General features: G+C 38.1%; 1 protein-coding gene across 2 annotated transcripts in view; it reads left to right on the top strand.

Moving 5' to 3' along the window:
• The window catches only part of LOC147008528 (dorsal-ventral patterning tolloid-like protein 1), a 194515-nt gene extending 175482 nt beyond the window's left edge, over positions 1–19033 (top strand). For both annotated transcript variants that reach the window (XM_085864515.1, XM_085864516.1), the window contains one exon: positions 16666–19033. In XM_085864515.1, the coding sequence (XP_085720641.1) occupies positions 16666–16794 (129 nt within the window). In that variant the 3' untranslated portion in view covers positions 16795–19033. The remainder of the gene's footprint in view (positions 1–16665) is intronic.
• Positions 19034–23904: the final 4871 nt, after the last annotated feature.

Below are 23904 nucleotides of genomic sequence, written 5' to 3'. Positions count from 1 at the left end.
ACATCAGTAAATACATCTACTATAAATGGATGAGGTATGTGCGTGCATGCGTGGCATACTTTTTTGGCAATTAATTACGTTCAACTATTCATTCATTATGCACTATTGGAATGTACCTTCTGACCCTTTAGACTGCTGAGACCCCTTCGAACTTTGAAGACCCTTTGAGACCCCAAGACCCCGATGACCCATAGGTTCAAAAAAGTCCCCGAGGACCCAAAAGTTCCTGAGTACCCAAAAGTCACCAAGAACCCAACAGCCCCAAAAAGTCCCAAAGGTCTCAAAATGTCCCCGAGGACCCAAAAGTCGCTGGGCACCCAAAAGTTCCTGAGGACACAATGGTCCCAAAAATCCCTGAGGACTAAAGTCCAAAAAAAGTCCCTGCATAAGAATCCCTGCGTTAGAATCTTTGTTTTTTTTTTTGGTTTTTTTTTTCAGAGTTATGTCTTTTAGAATCAGTCTTTTGGAGTTAAACATTCATCTGAGGGACAGCACACACATTGATGAATCGCTCTGCCTGTGAAACACCGGGATTCATAGTTCATAGCTGGGTCGAGGTTCAAACCCAGGCGAGACAGCTTGGACACAAGTGTGTGCACCTCATACCATGACGCCATATATATATATATATATATATATATATATATATATATATATATATATATATATATATATATATATATATATATCAAAATATACATATAACAGATACAAGTCTGAAGACGACGATGGTTCACGAGCGGTATTTGACGATGTAGATTGTTTCAGAAGTCAAGGATGAGACAATGTGATAATGTTTGACCAAGTTATAAAAAATGATCAACATGATGTGGTACGAGTGACAGGTTATTAGCTGCAAAATGTCGAAAACCCGGTTTCAACAACTGAAAAAATTTGACCTTTGCATAACCTTTAAAGGTCACAAAACAATGTTGTGGACATTAAAATATGGAAACAGGATACGTGCTATAGCTTAATGGAGTTAGTTCGGCGAAGGTCGAAAACCCGGTTCGATTCCCACAACTTTGAAAATTTGACCTTTGTGAACTTTAAAGATCAAAGGTCAAGGATTATGACCTTTGGTGCAAAACTTCCTCTGGAACATTCCAGGAACAATACAACGTCATATTGGCTATATGGCATTTCGCACTCCTCTGATAATTATCCATACTTTGATGAAATCAGCGTAAAAACAAACTTGAAGGGGGCGCCATGGACAAGGTGTTCGAGATAGAGCAAAATGGTTTCAAGACTTTAGGTAGGGAATGACCTCAATATTATGCATAAAAAATATTGTCATCCGAGCTCTCAAAGTTTGGGCGGTCGTATGATTTTTATGTCAAAATTCGAAATTTTCTAAGTTCGTGACCTTGACCTTGGGACGAAAATGAAAAATCGAGCTCCGTGGGGCTATGCAGGTGCCAGCGGACTAACCAAATACCGAAACCCCTGCCAGATTCGACAAACCCCTCGGAGAAGATGGATTTTTATGTCAAAATTCGCAATTTTCTAAGTTCGTGACCTTGACCTTGGGACCAAAATGAAAAAAATATATATCGAGCTCCGTGGGGCTATGCAGGTGCCATTGGGCTAACGAAATACCGAAACCTGTCAGATTCGACAAACCCCCGAGGAGAAGATGCAAATTGAAATCGGCTACCCCCTAAAAACACGTTTTTTGGGCGTGGCTCTGCCCATAATGGGTGCACCACGCCCATTTTCAGGAAAACACAACGAGATCATGATACAAACCTCCCATCAAAATTTTATCAAGATCGGATCAAAACCCATGGAGCTATGCTCGGGACAGACAGACATACAGACATACAGACAGACACACAACAATAACGAATATAGTGGTCACTTATTTTTTTCGTGAAAATATTTTTCATGAATATATATATATATATATATATATATATATATATATATATATATATATATATATATATATATATATATATATATATATATATATATATATATATATATATATGTTACGGTGCCGGTGCGTCGGCCGCCAACTGAACACTCTGACGCAGCCGCAAGTCGAGTTGGCCCGACCGATTGCCCGGAATATAGATCGCCACCCAGCGAAGTCCAAGTTGACGGGTCCTTGTACAAGAACCGAAATACGCCAATGGGCAGACCACGTGGGGTAGGGTCGATTGCCAATCTTCAATTTACCTTAATACCCACGTGATCCAGCGACTGGGGTATTCCACCCTCGACGGAACTCGTACGGAACAAGCCGATGAGGCGAGCCTGTCCCGTGCGCGAATCCGAGTGGCTTAATCGCCGAGAACCGTCGGTCCAAATGTCACCCTTTTACGGCAAACCAACGGCTTTCGAACTACCAACACACGAAATGCTCAGTCAATGAAAGAATCAACGCGACGAGCTGAAAACATTTAACAATTGGGGTATTTATTAATAATAATGGGGAACTAGGGAAGCACGTAAGAGCAGAACTATTCCGACTATACAAAATGCAATGCAAACATTTACAGCACACAAAGCACTTAACAATTTCCTACTTATTAGACGGGCCCACGGACACACGTACACATACACACACACACCCAAGAAATGCTGGCTGAGGCCTTTAATTATGGGCTCCAGCTCGGAGGACAGGTGAGCTGAAACCCAGGACCTATCTCGAACCTCCCCACCTCGTGTGGTCTTCAAGCTGTTCGGACCAGGGCTCCAGCGAATCCTCTCGCGCTTCCAAACACGTGCTGGTGAGACGAGGCGCCGATCCTTCCCGTTGATGTGTCGCTATCTCGAAGAACCGCTCCAAGATGAGGCCGATGAGTCGCACCAAGCCGGGAACCAAACAGAGAACAAAGAGCTCCACGAACCAAGAAGAGCGAGCCAAGCAACCAGCTCAACTCTCTTCCAAAGAACAAAGCCTCTCACAACACGAACCAAGAACTCCGAGCCGAGTAACCATCAGCAGGTCGAGCCGATGAACAAAGCCTCTCTCAACACGAACCAAGAACTCCGAGCCGAGCAAAACCCGAAGGTCTGCTGAAAAGCCAAGCCGAAGCAAAAAGCTTACTAAAAGCCAAGCCAAAGCAGAAAGCCTTCAAAAAGCCTTCAAAAAGCCTCCTCCCTAACCCAAGCCAAGCCAAAGCAGAAGCCGAAGCTCTACTGAAAGCCCCCCCCCCTCACCGAACAAAGCAGAGTATCCCTTTTTTATTCCTATCCACCCCCTCCCCCACTCCCGACTCATGCCCTCGTGCTCCATCCCCCACTCAACCACGGGTGGGAGGGAGTTGTTGACGTCATGAATCACGGCACGGGAGGGCTCTTCTTCCTCTTCGCAGAAGAGGGGGAGGGGCGCCTCCATTGTGTTGTTATCGCTCCCGAACTATTAAATTGAATCACGCAGCGCACTTAATCGATTTCTGCCCATTAAACAATGGAAGGTGAACTATCTAGGGAACAAGCACTTATCGACAAAACTGACTCAAGGAACCTGAATGTTGTGTGCAATCGAATTCCCAAATTCGTAACTATATATATATATATATATATATATATATATATATATATATATATATATATATATATATATATATATATATATATATATATATATATATATATATATATATATATATATATATATATATATCTGATATAACAATCATCCTCAATCCTTTCAACAAATGAATCAGCAACATCAGGTCCTCTATAGTCTATACAACTCCAACTTATCATATTTACTTCCTATAGATGATTTAATGTAATAACAAAACCCGCAAGGGATATGCTTTTGATTATCTTTTTAATATCATCAGTCTTTTTCAAGATGCTCTCAAAATCAGCATATATTACAAATGGGGTTTTTACATTTATTTGTTTCATTAAATACAACTTTCTCTCCTGGTTCTGGCATCTCAACAACTGCTGCTTTATGATTAGAACAATACTTTCAATGTTTATCAAGTCTTTGTTGAGATTGAAATATATTTAGACATCTCTAACAAGGATATAATTTATGCTTTGATTTATAAACTTGACGACTTAGCAATCGAGAAAAGTTTTTGAGATAAACATAATGAGGAGGAGGAGATTGGGACCGTACTCTGTGCAGAGCGTTGGTGCTGCTTAAGCAGTCTCCTTGGCTATTGGGCACAATCCTGGACGGGTCGCCACTCCGACACAGTATACCAGCATGCTGGCACTCATTTTGCTGACCTCGGAAGGATGACAAGCCGAGTTCACCCCACTTGGTATTAACTCAATAGCTAAGCAGGATTTAAACTCAGGATCCGAGGATCCAAAGCCCACCACCCTAACCATTAAACCAACATAATGAGCGGTTTCTTTATTAGTGAAATAAAGGAGATCTACATGCTGGTCATTTAACCAATTATCATTGGATATCGTATTATGAACTCTTAGAATTTGCACTTTGTTTTTATCAATTAAACAATAAACATTTAATGATTGGTTATTCATATTCTCAAACTTTGTTGTATCTTTTAAGCCCATGGGTTCTCGTCTAGAGATGCCTCAATCCCCACTTTCTAATTTATTCTCATCAGGAGATGTTTAAAACCAAAGAACTTAGAAGGCTTATCATAAATTTATACTTTGAAAACTTTGAAACTTATCGGTGTTTGAAGGCGTTTTTTTTAAAATAACATTTATACTCATGTTTACAAACGTCGCAGTATGTTGTATTCACCATATTTATGTAGAAAAACTTTGCTTAAAACTTTGAAACTCTTTCACAGTCCCTTTCCTGTGGATAAAGATGTGCCAAGATACTCCATAGAAAGCATTTATCAGTATTTTTAATATCAATTATTGCCTTTTTATTCTTTATATCTTGAGGTAAATCAATTTAAGAATAAAAAGATCAATGTATGAAACATTCCCAATGTTGAACCCACAACCTTGTTGTTGATCTTCGAATTCAAATCTAATAAGCTCTTCAAAGATAGGAGCTATCAATTGATGTAATAAGGTGTGGTGAATTCGTTCTCATATATTTTTCTTCAATTACATTATCTTCTCTTGAGAAGGTAAAGGAGGCTTCAAGATATATTTTGAATGATATATTCTTTTTCAACATTCTACTTACAACCTTGATAATTGAATCCTTTAAGCCTGGTGTTGGCTTAGTGGTTAGGGTGGTGGCTTGGGATCATAGGGTCCTGAGTTCAAGCCCCGTTGGCCGCTGAATTAAAATACACCAGGAGGTTGACTCAGCCTGTCATCCTTCCAAGGTTGGCAAAATGAGCACCAGTGTACTGGTAAGGGGGACACTGCATCAGCGGCGTAGCCACGTCCCAACCAATGATGCAACCAGCAGCCACAGGCTGCACTCGATAGAGAGAGAGAATTGAATCCTTTGAGATATGAATCGCTTCCCAAATGGATCTTACACTGACATTAAATCTTATAAGTTCTACCTCTATCTGATCTTTAAAACATCTTTGAAGAGTTGTTTTTTCAAATGGTTTTGTCTCAGTGACATCTTCCTCTAATCAAATTTTCTTCTTGTTTAACTTCAACTTTCTCTCAATGTTGTTTACATGTTTTTGTGATTGAAGGCGTTTCATATAACTCTCTTTTAAGACATCCTGAGAACAGATCACATTATTGTGTTTCTCGTTCAAATGGAGATACTTGTCTGAAAAGATTGAATGTGTGTTTGTTGGTTTGAAGATGTTTTTTATAACATTTATACTCGTGTTTAAAAATGTTGCAGTACGTTGTTTTCACCATATTTATGGAGAAAAACTTTGCTTAAAATATAATTTTCTTGATGAAAATCTCACAGTAATTTATAGATGCTTTTTGTTTAAACTAAAATTTTCTTGATGAAAATTCTGTTCAACTTATAGGTGAATCTGTGCTTAAAACCATTTTACCCACCAACTTTTTTTTACTTAATAAATACAATGAATCAAGACACAAAAGACAAGTTTCACTCAATCTCTGCATTTGTAAAAGATACTGAGAAATATGTTGAGGATGTAAAATTGAATTAAGGTAAATATAACAACTATTAGATAAAAACAATTGTGGTTGATAAGATGAGTTCTTCAATTTCCTTCAGTGGAAGGGTTTTTAGTATATCTGGAAGAACATCAATTAAAGTAGCTCTAACAAAAGTTTCTCCTCTCCCTCTAGCAATATATTCAAAACTAGAAAAAGCAATGACACAGGAAAAAGTATCAAAAAATAAAAACCTTATGGATGAAGCTTTAGAAAGAAAATATAAGACCACCAGCAATAAGCAATGAGAAATTTGTATTTTTTGCAACATCCCAAAAGATGTAAATATTGATGAAATAAAGGATGTTACTATATCAGGTGAAATGACATTTCATTCAGTATTAGTTAAGGACCATTTTAAAATTATCTTTAATATAAAAAAAAATGTAGTAGTTGAATCTGTTAATGAAAAAAAGTATATGGGTCTACACTACCGGTCAAAAGTTTTAGAACACCCCCATTTTTCAGTTTTTACTGAAATTTAAGCAGTTCAAGTCCAGTGAATAACCTGAAATGCTACAAAGCTAAGCGGTAAACTGCCAGAGGTTAAAAGAAAAGGTTTAGGTTACCAAAAAACAGAAAAATAATGTATGTATTCAGAGTTGTTAAAAAAGGCCCTTGTCAGGGAACAAGTAATGGGTTAGCAACTGCAGTTGTTCTGCAGCAAAGTAAATTAAGCCTTGAAAGTTGATGCAAACAATTCTTCCAGGTGTCCCAACTTTTGTTGATTAGTTACAAACCCTCTGTCTGTAGAAACGCTGTGTTGGAATAGACTGTGTTGCTACACCCTCTGAAGCATTATTTGGACAATATTGCACTGCAGGAAGTAGTATATTGCTATCATAATGGTGAGAAAAAGACAATCAATAAAGGAAGACAGACAGACCATTATAACCCTTAAAAGTGTAGGTCTTTCCTTTGGAGAAATTGCAAAGGAAGCCGAGGTGTCAGTGAGTACAGTTTCCTACACCATCAAAAGGCACTTGGAAACTGGAGGAAACTCTGACAGGAAGAGGTCTGGCAGACCCAAAGCCACAACACAATCAGAAGACAAGCTTCTGAGAGTCAACAGCTTGCGGGATAGGCGGCCCACAGGACAGCAGCTTCAAGCACAGCTTAACACTGGTCTAAGTAAGGAAGTCTCAGTTTCAACTGTGAAGAGAAGACTTCGAGCTGCAGGTTTGACTGGTCGAGTAGCAGTAAGAAAGCCATTGCGAAGATGGCAAAATAAGAAAAAGAGGCTTGCCTGGCCATGAAGCACCGCCACTGGACAGCTGAAAACTAGAAGAAGGTATTATGGACAGATGAATCAAAATTTGAAATCTTCGGTTCATCACGCAGGGTTTTTGTACGCCATCGAGTAGGCGAAAGGATGGTTCCTCAGTGTGTGACACCAACTATCAAACATGGAGGAGGAAGCGTGATGATCTGGGGCTCTTTTGCTGGATCCAGAGTCAGCGACTTGCACAGAGTGACTGGAACCCTGAACCAAAAGGGCTACCACAGCATTTTGCAGCACCATGCAATATCCTCTGATCTATGCCTCGTTTGTCAGGGGTTCATCCTACAGCAAGATAATGACCCAAAACATACCTCTAGGCTATGTCAGAACTACCTTAGAAGAAAAGAACAAGATGGTAGGCTTCAAATCATGGAATGGCCAGCACAGTCTCCAGACTTAAACCCCAGAGCTGGTTTGGGATGAACTGGACAGAAGGGTGAAAGCAAAGCAACCTACAAGTGCAACATAGTTGTGGGAACTTCTGCAACAGTGTTGGGAAGAACTTTCCGAACAATATTTGATTTCCATTGTAGAAAGAATTCCACGAGTATGCTCGGCTGTTATATCTGCAAAAGGTGGTGACTGACGAGTCAAAAATTTAGATTAAATTTTGTTCAACAAAATAATTCCATGATTTCTTTTTTATCTGCAATTGTTTATTTGTTCTGTGCTTTAATTTCAGAGTACATTGAAACATTAAACTGATTAAATTTCAGTAAAAACTGGAAAAATGGAGGTGTTCTAATACTTTTGACAGGTAATGCAGATGGTAATGTTTTTTTCTATGAATTAAATACGAGTGATTATTCAAGTGAAGATTTTGAAGATGATGAGAGTGATGATAGTATCTCTGTTGGAACAGAAGACAGTTATGAGACTGAGAGTTTATGTTCAAATGATAGTTGTGAAAGTAGTTTTATAGATGATTGTGAAAGCACCAATGAAAGTACCGAAGGTGATACCAAAGATGAATTTTATTTGAAGTAAAGTTTTACTTTATAAATATGAATAGTATACTAGATCTTGAGCCTCTTGAATTTCCTGATTCTCCACATGACAAATTTGAGAATTGGCCTGCATGTGAAAGGCGGGGATTAAACACAGAGTCAAAAGCCCATAAACAATGTATATTCTGTGATTATCGTCTAATTAATGAAAAAATATATTATATATATATATATATATATATAAAAAGGAACATAACTGTTTCAAAATTACACCAAAAATGAATTACTTTGCAGTTTACAAGATTAATAAGAGAAATGAATGTGAAGTACGAGGGTGAAATTACACCTTTTCTTTTAAGAGAAGAGACTGAACAAATGATGGTAATATTTCACGGATTGATGGTGTATATTATTCACGATTGTCATTTTCAGGTAAATATCAACACAAGATATTGTATGAATAATATAATGGATTATCTTGAAATTAAACCTGACCTCAAGATAAAACATAGTTTCAAAAAAAGCCAATAAAAATTTATATGATTTATTTTCTAAATATATAAATGAATGAGTTTTTTTACCCATTTGGGAAAAGATAAAATTTATAAACCATAAAAATTTCCCAAATTCATTAAGCTCATAGTTGGTTCAACCTGATGTGGAAAAACCTGCCTGCTTTTAAAAATGTTCCTAACTCCCAACTTTTTAGATTATGATAATTTAATAATTTTCACAAAGTCAAGTTTTCAACCTGAGTATCAACTACTCTCACAAGGTTTTAATGCAGGTCTTCAAAAGGAAGACATAATTGGTTTATGTAAACTTCAAAACAAACTAAATTACAAAAAAACTAACATTGAAGATATAATACAACTATATTATGAAACACATAAATGTAAAAAGAAATCAAAACCTCTAACTTTTATTCTTAGTGATAATACCGATGATATACCTTCATTCCAAGATTTAGATAAATCAAAAAAGAATCGTTATCTTTGATGATTGTGTTAATGAGATAAACCAAACGGTTACGGATAGTTATTACACAAGAGGGAGGCATTCTTCTCGTAATTGTATTTATCTAAGTCAATCATACTTTCAACTCCCTCGTCGCTCGATATGAAATAATGCTAATACTTTCATTTTATTCAAGTTAAATTCAATAGATATAAATACTTTTTGTAGAGACAATTGTTCTACGTTGTGTAGTAAAAAAGAATTTGAGTAAATTAAATACATGGCTGGAAAATATAAATACATTGTTGTGAAGCAAGATGAGATCCTGAGGGATATATATTTTATTTTATAAACAACGACATACATAAATGATAGTTATTGTTGTCAATCTTGTGGGTAAATCTGCTTCTGGAAAAAAAAAACTTCCATAAATCTAGGTTTTTGAATCATGAAAATGAAAAGATTACATTTTTTTAAACACCCTGTGATACGTATTGTATCTACAACAACCAGAGTAATGTGACCAGAAGTCGAAGGTAAAGATTATTAAGACATTTCAATTGAGGAACATATGTGATTGAGGAACGAAAGTCAAATATTTGAGGATGTCTCTCTTGGTATAACAAAATGTTCACATTGTAAGAGTGAGTTAAAGAAACTAAAATCTGGTGGTCTTGGGTTATTAGAAACTAATCCAGAAGGAATGAGACAAATTATTAAACATCTGAGTGGTGATGGAGTTAAGATTTTATCATTTGGTTTTGATGTTGATGAAGAAACTCAACCCAAACATATGAAAAGCAGAGGGAGAAGTATTAGTGAAGAAGAAATTACAACTCATATAAATGTTAATAAAGAGTTTTATGAAATATTTTAAGAAAATAATTTATTTGAACACATCTATTTTAACGATGAAGAAAAGGAAAATATTCCTTTTGACATTTTCTATCCATTAAATGATATTTTCCAATAAATAAATGGATGCGAAAGAACAAGCAAGAAGATTTAAGGAACATCAAGAGTTAGTTTCAAAAGTTTTAAAGCAACAGGAAGACAAAGAAGAAACGCAGACAGAAACTGGTGGGAGAAAAAGCGTTTGAAAGAAAACAAGAGAAATTTGTGAAGCCACTTAAAAAAAAATTCCCCAACAAATGTCTGCAGTTCCTAAGATAGAATGCACTCCTAAAAAACTGCAAATAATAAAATATTTTAGTTAAATAATGGAAAAAGAACTCGAGAATATCGGAGAATTCGAATATGATGATGGATTATTTAAACAACTGGAAGAGGTAAATCAACCTCCTGTTTTTTTTGTGAAGGCTCTTCAAAACAATGAATATTCAGCAGATTCAAAAACCATAGCAGGATTCATTCTAACTGATCTAACAGAACAACCAGAAATATTCTCCATCTTGTTAAAGAAAAGGTATTGATATATAATAACGAATTGAGGTTCTTAAGTTCTGTCAGACCACCTGTTAAATTCACCCCCAGATTAATGTTTCTTCTTACAAAGGATGGACATTGCATTTTAGCCAAGAATCAAGTTTCAGATTATTTCAATGAACCATTGAATATGAAAAATGAAGATGATAGAGTATATATTGATTTACTAAACTCACTTGATTATGGGGTAAGTGTTGCTGGGAGAAGAAAAAAGAATGACAAGGAGAAACACATTATTGAGGCTTGAAGTAGGCTTGGTTCAGGTGTTTGTTTTCTTCCAAATGACCCATCACAATTACTTAATAGACTGTTATTGTTGTGAGGTAGTAAGAAGGCTGGAAATAACAATAGTTTTAATGAAACATCAGCCATTTCAGACCAGTTAATGAATGTGAAAATAATTAATGGCAATACAAAGATATTTTATCCCCTATTAAATAAGATGAGAAGAACAATCCTGAGTTTTAATTTCACGAGTGATCACACATCTTTGTTCCCATACCCACTGTAACTTGACACAACAAAAGAAGATGAGGCATCTTCATTGTCTATGGAAACTTATAATACCTTGTTTACGATCACAGAGGAAAATGACAAGTCAAGTTCTAATCCGGGAAGCGGTTACAAAACTATAACAGTTTCACCCAGAGCATACGAGATTTCTCAAATATCTTCCGAAATTGTTCGCCTTATGAAAGAACAGGGTGATGAACCAAAAAAAATTGTTCTAGATATTCTAAAACACTTCAAAATCAATTATTAAACTTAAAAATAACGACAAGGTTTATTTCACAATTGATAATTCATTTAGAGAGTTATTGGGTTTCTCCTCAAAAAACAGATTCAAACTAATGGAACGTTTTGTAATGATAATGTCATTCAAATATCCTCAGGCATAAATTCGGTATTCATTCACTGTGATTTGATTGATGGTGCTTAAATAATGATGGAATAAAAACAAATACAATATTTTCATTCAGTGCATACTCAACCCCAATTGGTTATAAATTCAATATGGAACCAAAAAATCTGGATTATCTACCCGTTTCTGCAAAAACCATATGCAGAGTAAATTTTAGGATAACCGACCAACATCATCGCATGATTTCTTTTAATGGAGAAATTATAACCATCAGAATTCACCTCCGTGAAGTTTTCCAACAAATAAATACAATGGTTATTGTAAGAAAACACGAGCTGGGAAAATATAAAATAATTACAGGGGATGGGATGTTCCTTTAACAATACTATAAGGGTGAAGGTATGTATCTTGGTCAGGGATACTATAAACCTAAGAGACAATGGGGGTGTAGAACATCAATTTAGAAATCAAGGAGATGGGATCATTGATACTCTAATGGGTATGGGTTCCACTATTCCTAAACATAAAGACCTAATTGGTTCAACTGCGGGAAATGTAGCGGGTGCTATAAAGAGTATAACAGACGCCCAAAAGAATCCCATAAATTGCAAGCAATAAAATAAATTAAGAAAGGCAAAACTCAGTTGTCTCCCCAAGAATGACAGAAAACAATTCAAATACTTGGGTCAGGGTTTCAAAAGTTTTAACATCTTTTTTTGACTAAATAACTACAAGCATGGAAGCAATTGATAGTATCTATGATTTGGATGATACCATTATCATTATTGATAATGATGTTGATGATACCATTATTAACTACTCTACTAAAAAAAGAGGACTACTTCAAGGTAAATGCTATAACAGGAACAGACGAATGCAAATGGAACAAAAAGTTTTGAAATAAATGATCATCAAACTTATTTGAATCTAGCCGATAGTTTCTTGTTGTGTAAATTTACATTCATTAAGGCTGGGAATAACACAAACGTTACTCATAAATGATTTCTTCTGGAAAATGTTTCGTTTGTATGTCGTGTTAGTTTGTATATTGGAACACAAGAAGTTGAAGCGGTTGATTATGTCTCTGCTACATCTTCTTCTTCTTCTTCTTCTTCTTCTTCTTTCGGCTGCTCCCATTCGGGGTCGCCACAGCGGATCATCCGTATGATCCGCATAGTGATTTGGCACATGTTTTTTTTTACGCCGGATGCCCTTCCTGACGCAACCCTGGTCGCCTCTTACGACACAGGGATATGGTACACCTATTTTAACCGGGGTATACACCGGCCCAGTATACTGGTACTCATTTCGCCGACCTCGGAAGGATGACAGGCTGAGTCAACCCCCTGGTGTATTAATTCAGTGGCCGAACAGGGTTTGAACTCAGGACCTTTTGGATCCTAAGCGGCTGCCCTAACCACTGCGCCAACACCAGGCTCAATCTCTGCTACATCTGAAATGATGAAATTTACATGATATTAATTTAGTGATAGAATGGGGAAGTGTGCTGTCGAAGGTTTTATTCCTGATATGACAACAGGAACAAACGCAGACCCCAGTTATAGTCAAAGAAAAGGAATGTGTAACGATGATACAAAAGCAGGTAATGGTTTTTAAGATGCAGTAGTAGTTTAAGAGGCAGTTCCTCTTAAAGGTATATTTGGATTTTGTGATTATGATAAAGTTCTGTTTGGACTTAATATTTGATTTCAACTACAAAGAAATGATAATGAAAATGAATTGCTTTTTGGTGCTGCTAATGCTTTTGGTGATCAGAATAAATTTGTTATTGATGAAATTAGTTTATATATTCGTGAATATACTCCTAATCTTAAAACAGAAGAGATTTTGAATAGAAGACTTAATTCTAATAAACTACTGAATGTATCATACCTTCAAAGATGTCAACACGTTAAACTAAACCAAACCACTTACACATGGAATTTGGGTGTTCTCGAAGGAAAGCCACGATATCTATGGCTCATTTTAAAGAAACCAGATGGAGATACTGCTACTGATAAGAATAATGTGTTGAGTGATAATGCTCAGGTGAAACAACATTTTATCCACGAGATAGATTGGAAATTGATTGGGGAAAAAATGATTATGCTGAAGCAAAGAAGTCTTACCAAAAGGTGTGTGAAAGCAATGGTAATAAAGAACCCATTTTGGATATGGTAGCATTTAGAAAAACTTTATACAATCGACACGATTGACGAGCACTCAAAAGGAAACTATAAAGTCGAAGAGTGGATACTTCCCTATACATTGAAAGAGGAGAGTGAAGAAGTGTATTCATGCTGTTTGCTTTTGGAAGAAACAATTACAGATTAATCTATCTATAATTCCAGCAATCTCTGTGTGTCTGTCTGTCTGTCTGTCAATCTGTGACCGCCATTTCTCGACGACCGCCGGTCCGATCTGATTGAAACTTGACAGGAATATTGCTGCGGACCCGCGGATGTGTCTTCGAGGTTTGATATCAATCGGACGAGCGGTTCGCAAGTTACTGCCATTTATCTGTCGACCAATGACAAGACACGGTGCTATGACGTCACGAATGACGTCACAATTAATGTTTATTTATTTATCCCCCCCCCCCCCCACGATTGACGTCAATTCTTCTTCTTCGTTTGGTATGACGTCACAATCGACGCTGGGGACCTGAGTATGTGCCTTTTCAAGGTTCGATATTAATCGGACAAGCGGTGCCCAAGTTATGGCCATTTATTTACCAAACCAATGATAGGACGCGGTGCTATGACATCACGAATGACGTCACAATTAATGTTTATTTATTTATTTGTTTTTTGTTTTTTTGTGAATACATTTGTGAATACATTTACAGAGAGAGGGGCGAGAGAGGAGGGGGGGAAGAGGGGGGAGAGGGGAGGGAGAGAGGGGGGCATCACAATTCAAGAGGGGGCGAGAGAGGAGGGGGGAGAGAGGAGGGGCGAGAGAGAGGGGGCGTCACAATTCTTCTTCGTTTGATATGATGTCACAATTGACGCTGGGGACCTGAGTATATTTCCAAGGTGTTTCCCAAGTTCTGGCCATTTATCATACGGTTGGTCCGATCTAATTGAAAAAAATGCCCCAATCTAGTCGTCGTTTACGAGAGCGAAGGAACGAAGCTGCACGTACTGGCACACCTCACCCACGAGAGAGGGTACTGGCGCGAGAGAGGGGGGGTAAGGGGGGTGAAAAAATGCCCCAATCCAGTCGTCCTATGTGCCCGCACATACGGGCCCGCACTCGTACAGATAATGGTGTTATCATTAGTCTCACATAATTTCAAAAAAAAAAAATGAGTAGTAAAGTGCTAACTGGGGTTTATGTTAATCAAATCAATCTTAATAAACTATCATCTTGTATTAAAAGTCAAAAGCCCTGTATGATTAACGTCAATACAATTCAGAGAAAAGGAGCAGTAAGAATTGATGTTTTGCTCACAAGAGATCAGGTGAAAATCTTGAATGACACTGGCTCACTTATCATTAAAATGTCAAAACCAATGTTGAAGAAATATTCAAAAAGAGAGATGAGTGGATGATTTCTCCCATTTCTAATTCCTTTATTTGCTGGTTTAAGTGTGGCTGGAGCATTGATGGGAAGTATTTCAGCAGCAGTGAAAACTGCCAATGAAAGGAAGGCTCAAATACAGGCTCAAAAAGAGTTGGAAAGATGTAACAAAAGAGTTGGAGAAACTAATAAGTGGAAGTGGTGTAGTTGTGGATTTTGCTGAAAAACTTGAAAGCCTCCCTGATAAAACGAGAAACGAATCCAGATCCGACCCATCAGTGGGATACAAAACAAACTGTTCAGCCTGACGGAGGTATGCACTCTCCCAAGTGCCATTCGAGTTACCCTCGTCAGAGGAGAGGGTATTGCATCTCGGTCCGTTTGTCTGTTTGTTTGTTTGTTTGTTTGTTTGTTTGTTTGTTACTTGCAAAATCGAAGATTTTTCAAGTATATTGGTTTATCGATTTTGTCTGTCTGTCTGTCTGTCTGTCTGTCTGTCTATTTGTTGCCTACAGGTCACAGTTTAAAACTGATCTTCACCACATTGTAGAGTTTGTCATCAGGAAGAAGCCTATTGTTTTTGAGGTCAAAAGGTCAACATAGGCCAAACTTAGGTGAGATTTCTAAATTCCTCAATTTTCATTCGATTGACTTGAAATTTGAAGAGGATAGATATTTCAGGTCATTGAAATCAACCACCCATTATTTTGGAGGTCCACATAGGCCAAAAGGTCAACACAGGCCAAATTTCTAAAATTGGCAATTTAGTCATTGAATTCAACCACCAATTATTTTTGAGGTCAAATTTGTTTTATGGATTTTGCAAGTATCGTGCTCTGCACGACGTCTTCTTCCTGTTTGTCCGCCCAGAACTTTCGTGTTTTTCTCTGCAACCGCTCGTCTGATTAAGACAAATTTTTCACCATTGGTGCGAATACTCATCTAGAATGCTATAATGATAATTATGTCATAGGTCATGTGGTGTGGCAGCCATATTTTATTTGGACCTCTGTATCTCTAAAACTGCACCAAGGAAAAATTGAAACTTGGCACATAGCAAGTACTCTTCATGGAGAATGAGTGTGATTTTTTTTAATGATGTCATAGGTGCCTTCGTTATGTCATAATTGCATATGTAGAACGCCACATCCGATCAGTATGATAATTTTTGAGGGTCATCGAGGGATAAAATGGTTCACAGAAAAAAAAATTAATGACATCATCGGTCATGTGATTCAGCAGCCATATTGTTTAAAAAAATACTTTTTAAAAACCTTCAAAAATCTTCTCCGAAGTGACTGAACAAATGGAGGCGAAACTTTACACGTATGACTGCCTGTCCATGAGGAACAAAAGGTTCACACATATGATACCATAGGTCATGTGGTTTGGCAGCCATATTGGATTTACCCGAAAACTTATAAAAAAAAAAAAATATATATATATATATATATACCACTCAAAAGAAGTCCTGGCAAGGGTCTACAATCTCTGATTGCTCTTTTTCTTGTTTAACTTTGCAATTGCTGTGCTGGTATTGGAGTTTGGAAAGTAAGCTTCTTTCAAAATTTTGATAACAATGCAAACTCATTCCAAGTGGTCATGTGTAATGTCTACATTTGTGTTCTCAGCCGTCCAAACCCATCTACTCCACGAGTTCTACGGTGATGCTTGTCTTCCACACCGATGACTCCGTCACCAAAAAGGGCTTCCAATTGCGGTTTACCAGCACTGAGTACCAAGATATAGTACACCTCTAGTTAATCACAAACAAGCCCACTCAAGAAAATTCACACACACACACACACACACACACACACACACACACACACACACACACACACACACACACACACACACACACTACCTGGAACAGTTGTTTCATCGCTATGTGATGGTGCACTGTTGTTCCAACGGTTTCCCAGCCAGAGCACTTGAGTGGAGACAACTGGGCTGCAAGGAAGATGGTCAGCCTGTGGTGAGAGCGTGTTGAAGCCAGGCCTGTTTTAAAGGCGATGGCATTGATGTGGAAAAAATCATATGCTGGCCTCCGTTTTGTTATAATGTGATGATCATTGAAAGGCTTTTAAACTCACTTGAACAACCACTTAGAATATTGATGTTCAAGACACAAAGACCATCATTTCATCATGATAACACCTTCATGGATTGTGTTTTGTTATCACTCACACAAAATGTGAGGGTGCAGCCTCAGGGGCTCAGGAATATTGAGTAAGTGATGGAGCTACACTTGCTTGTAGACATCATTGGGCAGTCTGTCCAACTTAGAGTATTTGTCCTACCATGGTACAACTTTCCACATCTACCCCTATCACCTATTCCCCACCATAAATTTTCTCCTCTCAAAACTCTCCATTAGCTGATCATTCACATTAAAAAAACTTGACCTGGACTCATTTGTCATTTCTGATTAATTTACACAACCGTAGGCACAGTTTACCAGGCTGATGTTGAATTAAACAACTTGTAGTCTCGAAGTGCATCTTCATTTGGCAGACGAGATCTCACCTGTTAAATGGGAAAGAGGGGGCCACAGTATTCCTCTCGTCTTAGGTAATTCACAACCACCATATCTTCCAGTTTCACCGCACTGGATTGTCCACACATGGTACGTGACTTCACAGCACACAACACATATCAATGACCAACACCTTAACCAGGTGCTATTTTAATATAATGGGTGATTTTATGAGTTAATCCTCAGTTGCCTTTGATTGACAGTCTTAATTCAGCCATAATCCCTTCCTGTGTCAGATTTTAAACTTATTGAAAATGGCATACCGGTGTTTCTCCAATGATGCCAAAGATTATCCTTGTTGCAATACCTTAGCTTGCTGGTATCTTCCTCTTGCATTTGGCCCTAAAATCTTGAGTTCGCTGTATGTTAGTGAGGCTTGGCCTCGAGTTTGTACGATAAAGTTTAGTTTTCCAGCCATTTTACAAGAGGGTGTTAAAAAGTGATAACTCCTATTCTTTTTCTCCAAAAGAGTAAAGACATCCAAATGAAACAGAGAGAGATACAACTCTTAACATCAATCTTTATTCTACCATGGTGCATTTTTTTTTCTCAACATAATCACCACTGTGGTTCACACATTTCTGCCAACATTGAAGTAGTTATGTGATGCAGTCATGATACAACTGTATAGCCTGCTGACTTAACCAATGCTTCACAGCGGCCTTGACATCATCAGAATAAAAATATTCTCCACGAAGGTGTTCTTAAGTTTGGGGAAGAGATAAAAATCTGACAGAGCCAAGTTGGGGCTGGTGATCCTTTGTGGTGGTACTCCATAGAACGTCTCTTATTCTCAACATTGTAATGTGCACCAAACTCTAATCTCCAGCGCTTACAACACAGATGTCATCGTGCTGCCTTCTGCCATATTAACCAGCGTAACTCTGAGAAATCAATTGTCAGGATCACAAAACTTCCCACGGCAGAAAGTACTGACAGACTGTGCTTTGTTTCATTCTCATAGCTTTCGCTGTTTTGGAAAAAAATAAAAGGAGGCATTACTTTTCAACATGCCCTCATAGTTTGAAAAGGAAAGTTGTAGGTTTTCCATTTTTATCTTGTTGTGCATCATGGGCCACACATGGTTTTACTGGTGTAGCACCATAGGCTACGGGCTACCTCACTGTAATCAGACTCTTTGAAATGTTAATGCTCTTGCGCTGTCTGTCTGCCTGTAGTACAAATCAAAATATCGGTTTTGGAACTTATGCTTGGTTGACAACTGTCTGCATATAGCAAAAAACCTTGATAACAACTGGCACTTCATGTTTAACAAGCTGAATTTCTGAATTGTTTGAAATTTTAATACTCGAGCGCTCATGATTGTTTGTACGAACCCATTTTCCTCACGATCGTGGAACTACATAAGCTGATGTTACTTTAAAGAATCTCATTGCATGCCGCTTAAAGCCTGGACTTTGTCTTTATGTTTTTCAATAAAATGAACAGAAATTGCAAAATGCCTATTTTTTGCCTTGAATATTATGGTAAATTTGATAAGCTCTTTCCTCTCCCAAGTCTTCAAGTAAAATCAAAATTAAACTAGAAGCGTAGTTTATAACTGGGATCAGTTAAGCAGGGGTCTAAGCCACTATCTAAGCCACGCTTAACCTATCAATGCTAAACTTTAAGTTTGTCATCGACTTTGATAACTTAAACGTCATCGGTCATGTAGTGTGGCAGCCATGTTGGTTTCAAGGAAAATATTTTTTAAAAATAGAAAAATAACTTTTGTAAGATTTTTCCTTCAATCCAATATGGCTGCCAAACCATATGACCCATGCCGTTTCAGTTATCAAAGTTTAATTCACATGCCTGCCTAGTCGATGACATACATAGAGTTTCACGTCAATCACTTGAGCGGTTTGAGAGATGTTTCTAAAAGGCTTTATTTTCAATGAAATATGGCTGCCAAACCATGTGACTGATTATGGCATAAGTTTAATTATCTCAACTTTCTTAATTGATCACCCTCAATAATTTTCAGATTTTTTTGATAAGGATTTCGATTCATTAAATTATGGCTGGCATTGCACTTCAATAATGGCATTGTGATAAAACTTTATTCCTGATGGAGAGTTGATGACATGCCAAGTTTCAAATTTTTTTGTTGAGCGGTTTTGGAGAAGATGGCAAAAAATTTCCTTTAATCCAATATGGCTACCATACCACGTAACAATCGTCATTAAAACATTCTCTGGGGGGGGGGGGGTCACTCCGAGTTTGAATGTTTCATCTCAATCGGACAAGAGGTTGTATTGCTGAGGAAAAAAAAAGATATTGAAAAGCGAATAATTGAGCAAAGAAGGATGCGAAGAATAATTGATGTGATGGTAGGGTTGGGTAAATATGATTGAAATTTTGTGCATAGCATTTCTATGGCCATTTTGCATGCTGAATCCGAATCTGGCCGAATTTTTTACCTCCGATAACCTTTGACCCCAGGAACCTTAATTTATTCAAAATGCTGGCCAAAAATTGACCTTTTTCATGTTTTCCTTCTCTAATGTGACTAATAAGGCTTGTAATATATCATTTCATATGTTTTTCAGGTCAAGGAATACGCTAATCACATTTTCAAATTGATTGGATGTTGCATAGGACCGAAATCAAGAAATTTAGGAAAAAGGAAGACTTGAAGAAAAAGAAAAATACTCGGCTATTGAATACTATACAAACTTGCAAAAAGCATAAAGGACCTTTGACCCCAGACGGTCTATATTTACTGAGTACACTATCGGAGAAAGAACTTCTTGCGGAAGTGACATATTTACGCTTAACTGTAGCCCCAGACATACGCCAACAAAGACATGTGAAGGATGGAGCAGGGAAATTCCGCACTCAAAAATTCCGTTTGACCAAGCTACACAACTCTATAAAGAATGCTATCAAACCCGATGAATCCACACACACACACACACACAAACATTTAAAGGCCATTTTCCCCGCTAAAGCAGGGGTTAGCCAAAAACCCGATGAATCCGTGCAGGATAACATTAATGAACTTTTGTTGGTGGCACTGGTGTGATCTCTGTCTTATGTTGATCTGAGAATGACAAAAAAAAGCTCAATTTTCACAAAATATTGTGTGGCTTTCAAAAATTTTTTTAAAAATTATCAAATCATTGCATAAGTGTCAATTTCGTATTTCCTGATTGGAAAAACCTATAAATTCATATATTGCAAGCCTTATTTTCTCTCAGTTGGTCAGAAATTCATTAAAATACCATTTTTTTGTCACCATTTTGAATATATTAAAGTTCCAGGGGTCAAAAGTCATCTGAGGTAAAAAAAAAAATTTCCAACGTTTTCAGATTCAGCATTGAAAATGGCCATTACATAGAAAATGCTATGCGAAGACACTTAACAGAAAAAAACTTCACTATTTACCCAACCCGAGTGATGGTGACCTCCAGATAACTCCAAAGAGGTTGGCACATCTTAAAATACCACAATAGCCAGTCACCCCAAACTTAATGCAGGATCCCACCCCTAGAACCATGCTACCATACAAAGACGCCAGAGTATGAGCGAGTATCGTGCCGGCAGTCAGAGAACAGATCTTAATTAGTTGGCCAAGCAGAACCAATTGTTGCGTAACTGCTTCCTGCAATCTACAAACGAAATTAAAATCTGGCCAATCACTGACAGCAGCCTTACATCACCATCAAAATGAACAGGATAAGTCAAGACATGATTTATTTATGTACAGGGTACAGCAATGCCAACCCTCCCGATTTCATCGGGAGGCTTCCGAAAATTCACCAAACTCCCGCCCTTACGATCACTATCCTTATCCTCCCGAAATTTTGATATTTTTGCACTGTTCACTAATCAGAATGTACTAGTATGAGAATTGAATGAAAAGCATCGTCTGCTACGTATAACATGTGGTAACTCCATAACGTTCGCTGCTACCAAATTGTACGTAAAAAATTGCAAATTCAAATGAGGAGCAGCGAAACATTGGGTCTGGATCTCGCTTATGCGATCATGCACTGAGATTTAGTGCATGCGGTATGTGTGCAATACAGTGCATGCGGTATGTATGCACAGTGTATATGCATGCGATACGCTCACTGCATGCAGCTGGGCCCCGTACCAGCCCGGCGGTCGCGACCACCGTGCGGTGTTTAACAGCCGCTAGAGTTCTACGAGTCGCGCTGCAGCTGTGGAACATCGACTTCGAAGTTACCGATGCTTCAAGCCCTCGATGTTGATTACGAAATGGCAGAAAAGAAGCTTACGAAGACCAAGAAATGGTCTCAGAAGTACAAGACCGAATACAGTCTCCAATACCCGTGTATTCGAAAGTCTGAAAGAGGAATTCATCATGCGTATTGTACAGTATGCAGCGTTGATATTTCAGTTGAGCACGGAGGTCGCGATGATATTCGGAAGCACGTTGGAAGCAAACGGCACACAGACATTGCAAAGGAGAGATCTTCGAGCACGAGTACCGGTACACTTCTGAATTATTTCACCAAACAAGGGACAAGCGAGGAAGAGGATGTTACCCGAGCGGAACTTCTCTTTAGTGGATTTATTGTGGAACATAACTTGTCCATATCAGTCTCAGATCATGCTGGACCTCTATTTCAAAAGATGTTTCCAGATTCAAAAGTTGCTTCAAAGTATGGATGTGCAAGAACAAAAACTTCAGCAATAACACTGGTCAACAATTTTTTACTTTCTGAATGTTGTCTAGATTTCTACAAGTGAATTAGGGTATTCTGGCACTGCTGAATCAGGAAATGGCATCCGTTTCTCTCCATCAGGTCAGGTTTTTGTGCTAAGTTGATTTGAAAAAATCAGATCTTGTGACAAAATCAATAACATTTTTGTGGCATTATCAGCTGATTTTTGTCAACACATATCATCCTAAACATGTTTTTAAGAAAAAAAAATGTTTTGCCAACAACATTTATTGATTACATGATAGAAACATCGATTACTGTCATCTGAATGGTGGGCATTGATAAAGGTAAGTACAAGTAAATTGCATGTTGCGTCACCACTGTTCAAACTTCAGGGCTTGAACTTCCGTTTCTTCGAACTCCTGGAATGTTCAGTGGCAGGGAGGTCTCTCTTCAGATTCCAACAGTAGTCAGCCATCATGACTGCGTCCCAGCGACCCTGATACCTGGTCTCCATCTCCTTCATGTCCTGATGGAATCTCTCCCCCTGCTCGTCACTCATTGAACCCAGGTTCTCAGGAAACCGGTTCATACGTGAAAATAGGTTAGTGCATCTTGATGCTCATGTTGCAGCCCAGGTTTCTGAAAGCAGTCAGCATGTTGTTGACAAGTTCTGCGTAGTTTCTGGCCTTATTGTTGCCAAGAAAGTTCTTCACTACCAAAACAAATGTCTTCCACGCTTCCAGTTCCACTTCGTTCATTGAGTTTTTGAACTCTGGATCTCTGATGAGCTGACAGATCTGAGAACCATCAAAGATGCCAGCTTTCAACTTCTCCATGGTCAATCCTGGAAAAGCCTGGCACAAGTAAGTGAAGCAGTCACCATCTTTGTCCAGAGCCTTGGTGAACTGCTTGATTAAGCCGAGCTTGATGTGCAGCGGTGGGAAGAGTATTCTGTCTCTGTCCACCAGAGGGTCGTTGATGACGTTCCTTTCTTTGCATGGCACCAATTCCTCCCGCACAGGCCAGTCCTTCTTCGTGTAATGCTGAGCACGGTCCCTACTATCCCACATGCACAGAAAACATGGGTACTTGGTGAAGCCAGACTGTTGTCCCAACAAAAAGTTCACCATCTTCAGGTCAACACAAATAAACCACTTATGCTGATCATAACCAATTTTCTCCAGCACGTACTTCACCGCTTCATACTTCTCCTTCAGTGTAGTCGAGTGAGCGATGGGTACAGAGGCAAACTGGTTGCCGTTGTGTAGCAGAACACATTTCAGTGATCGCTTGCTGCTGTCAATGAACAGTCTCCAATCTTTGGGTTCGTACTGTGGCACTCCAAGCTTGAGCAGAAGCGCATGTCATAAATTGGCGCATGTAGGTATTGTACATTCTTCAGAGTTCGTTATTTCAAGAAATACAACTTTTTTGTATCACATTATTACAAAATCTGCCCCATTAACTTTAGTTTTGATCCACGAACTTTATGCTTTGCCTCACCAATTTTTGGAAGATTTTGAGGTTTTATGACTTCAAACTGATCCCTTTTCGACATAATCACCCAGAACTATCGTACCTGAATACTTCTTGTCATTAAAATAATTATTTCCAATCAAAACAATTATTTGACATGACATTTTACCCCCACCAACTTCTTCTAAAATGCTCCACACATGCGTACATGTGAA

This window comes from Eptatretus burgeri, chromosome 18 (genome assembly GCF_056783735.1).
Source record: "Eptatretus burgeri isolate ZD-2024b chromosome 18, Ebu_testis_v1, whole genome shotgun sequence".
Taxonomy (NCBI): domain Eukaryota; kingdom Metazoa; phylum Chordata; class Myxini; order Myxiniformes; family Myxinidae; genus Eptatretus; species Eptatretus burgeri.
This window is presented reverse-complemented; position numbering and strand designations above follow the sequence as displayed.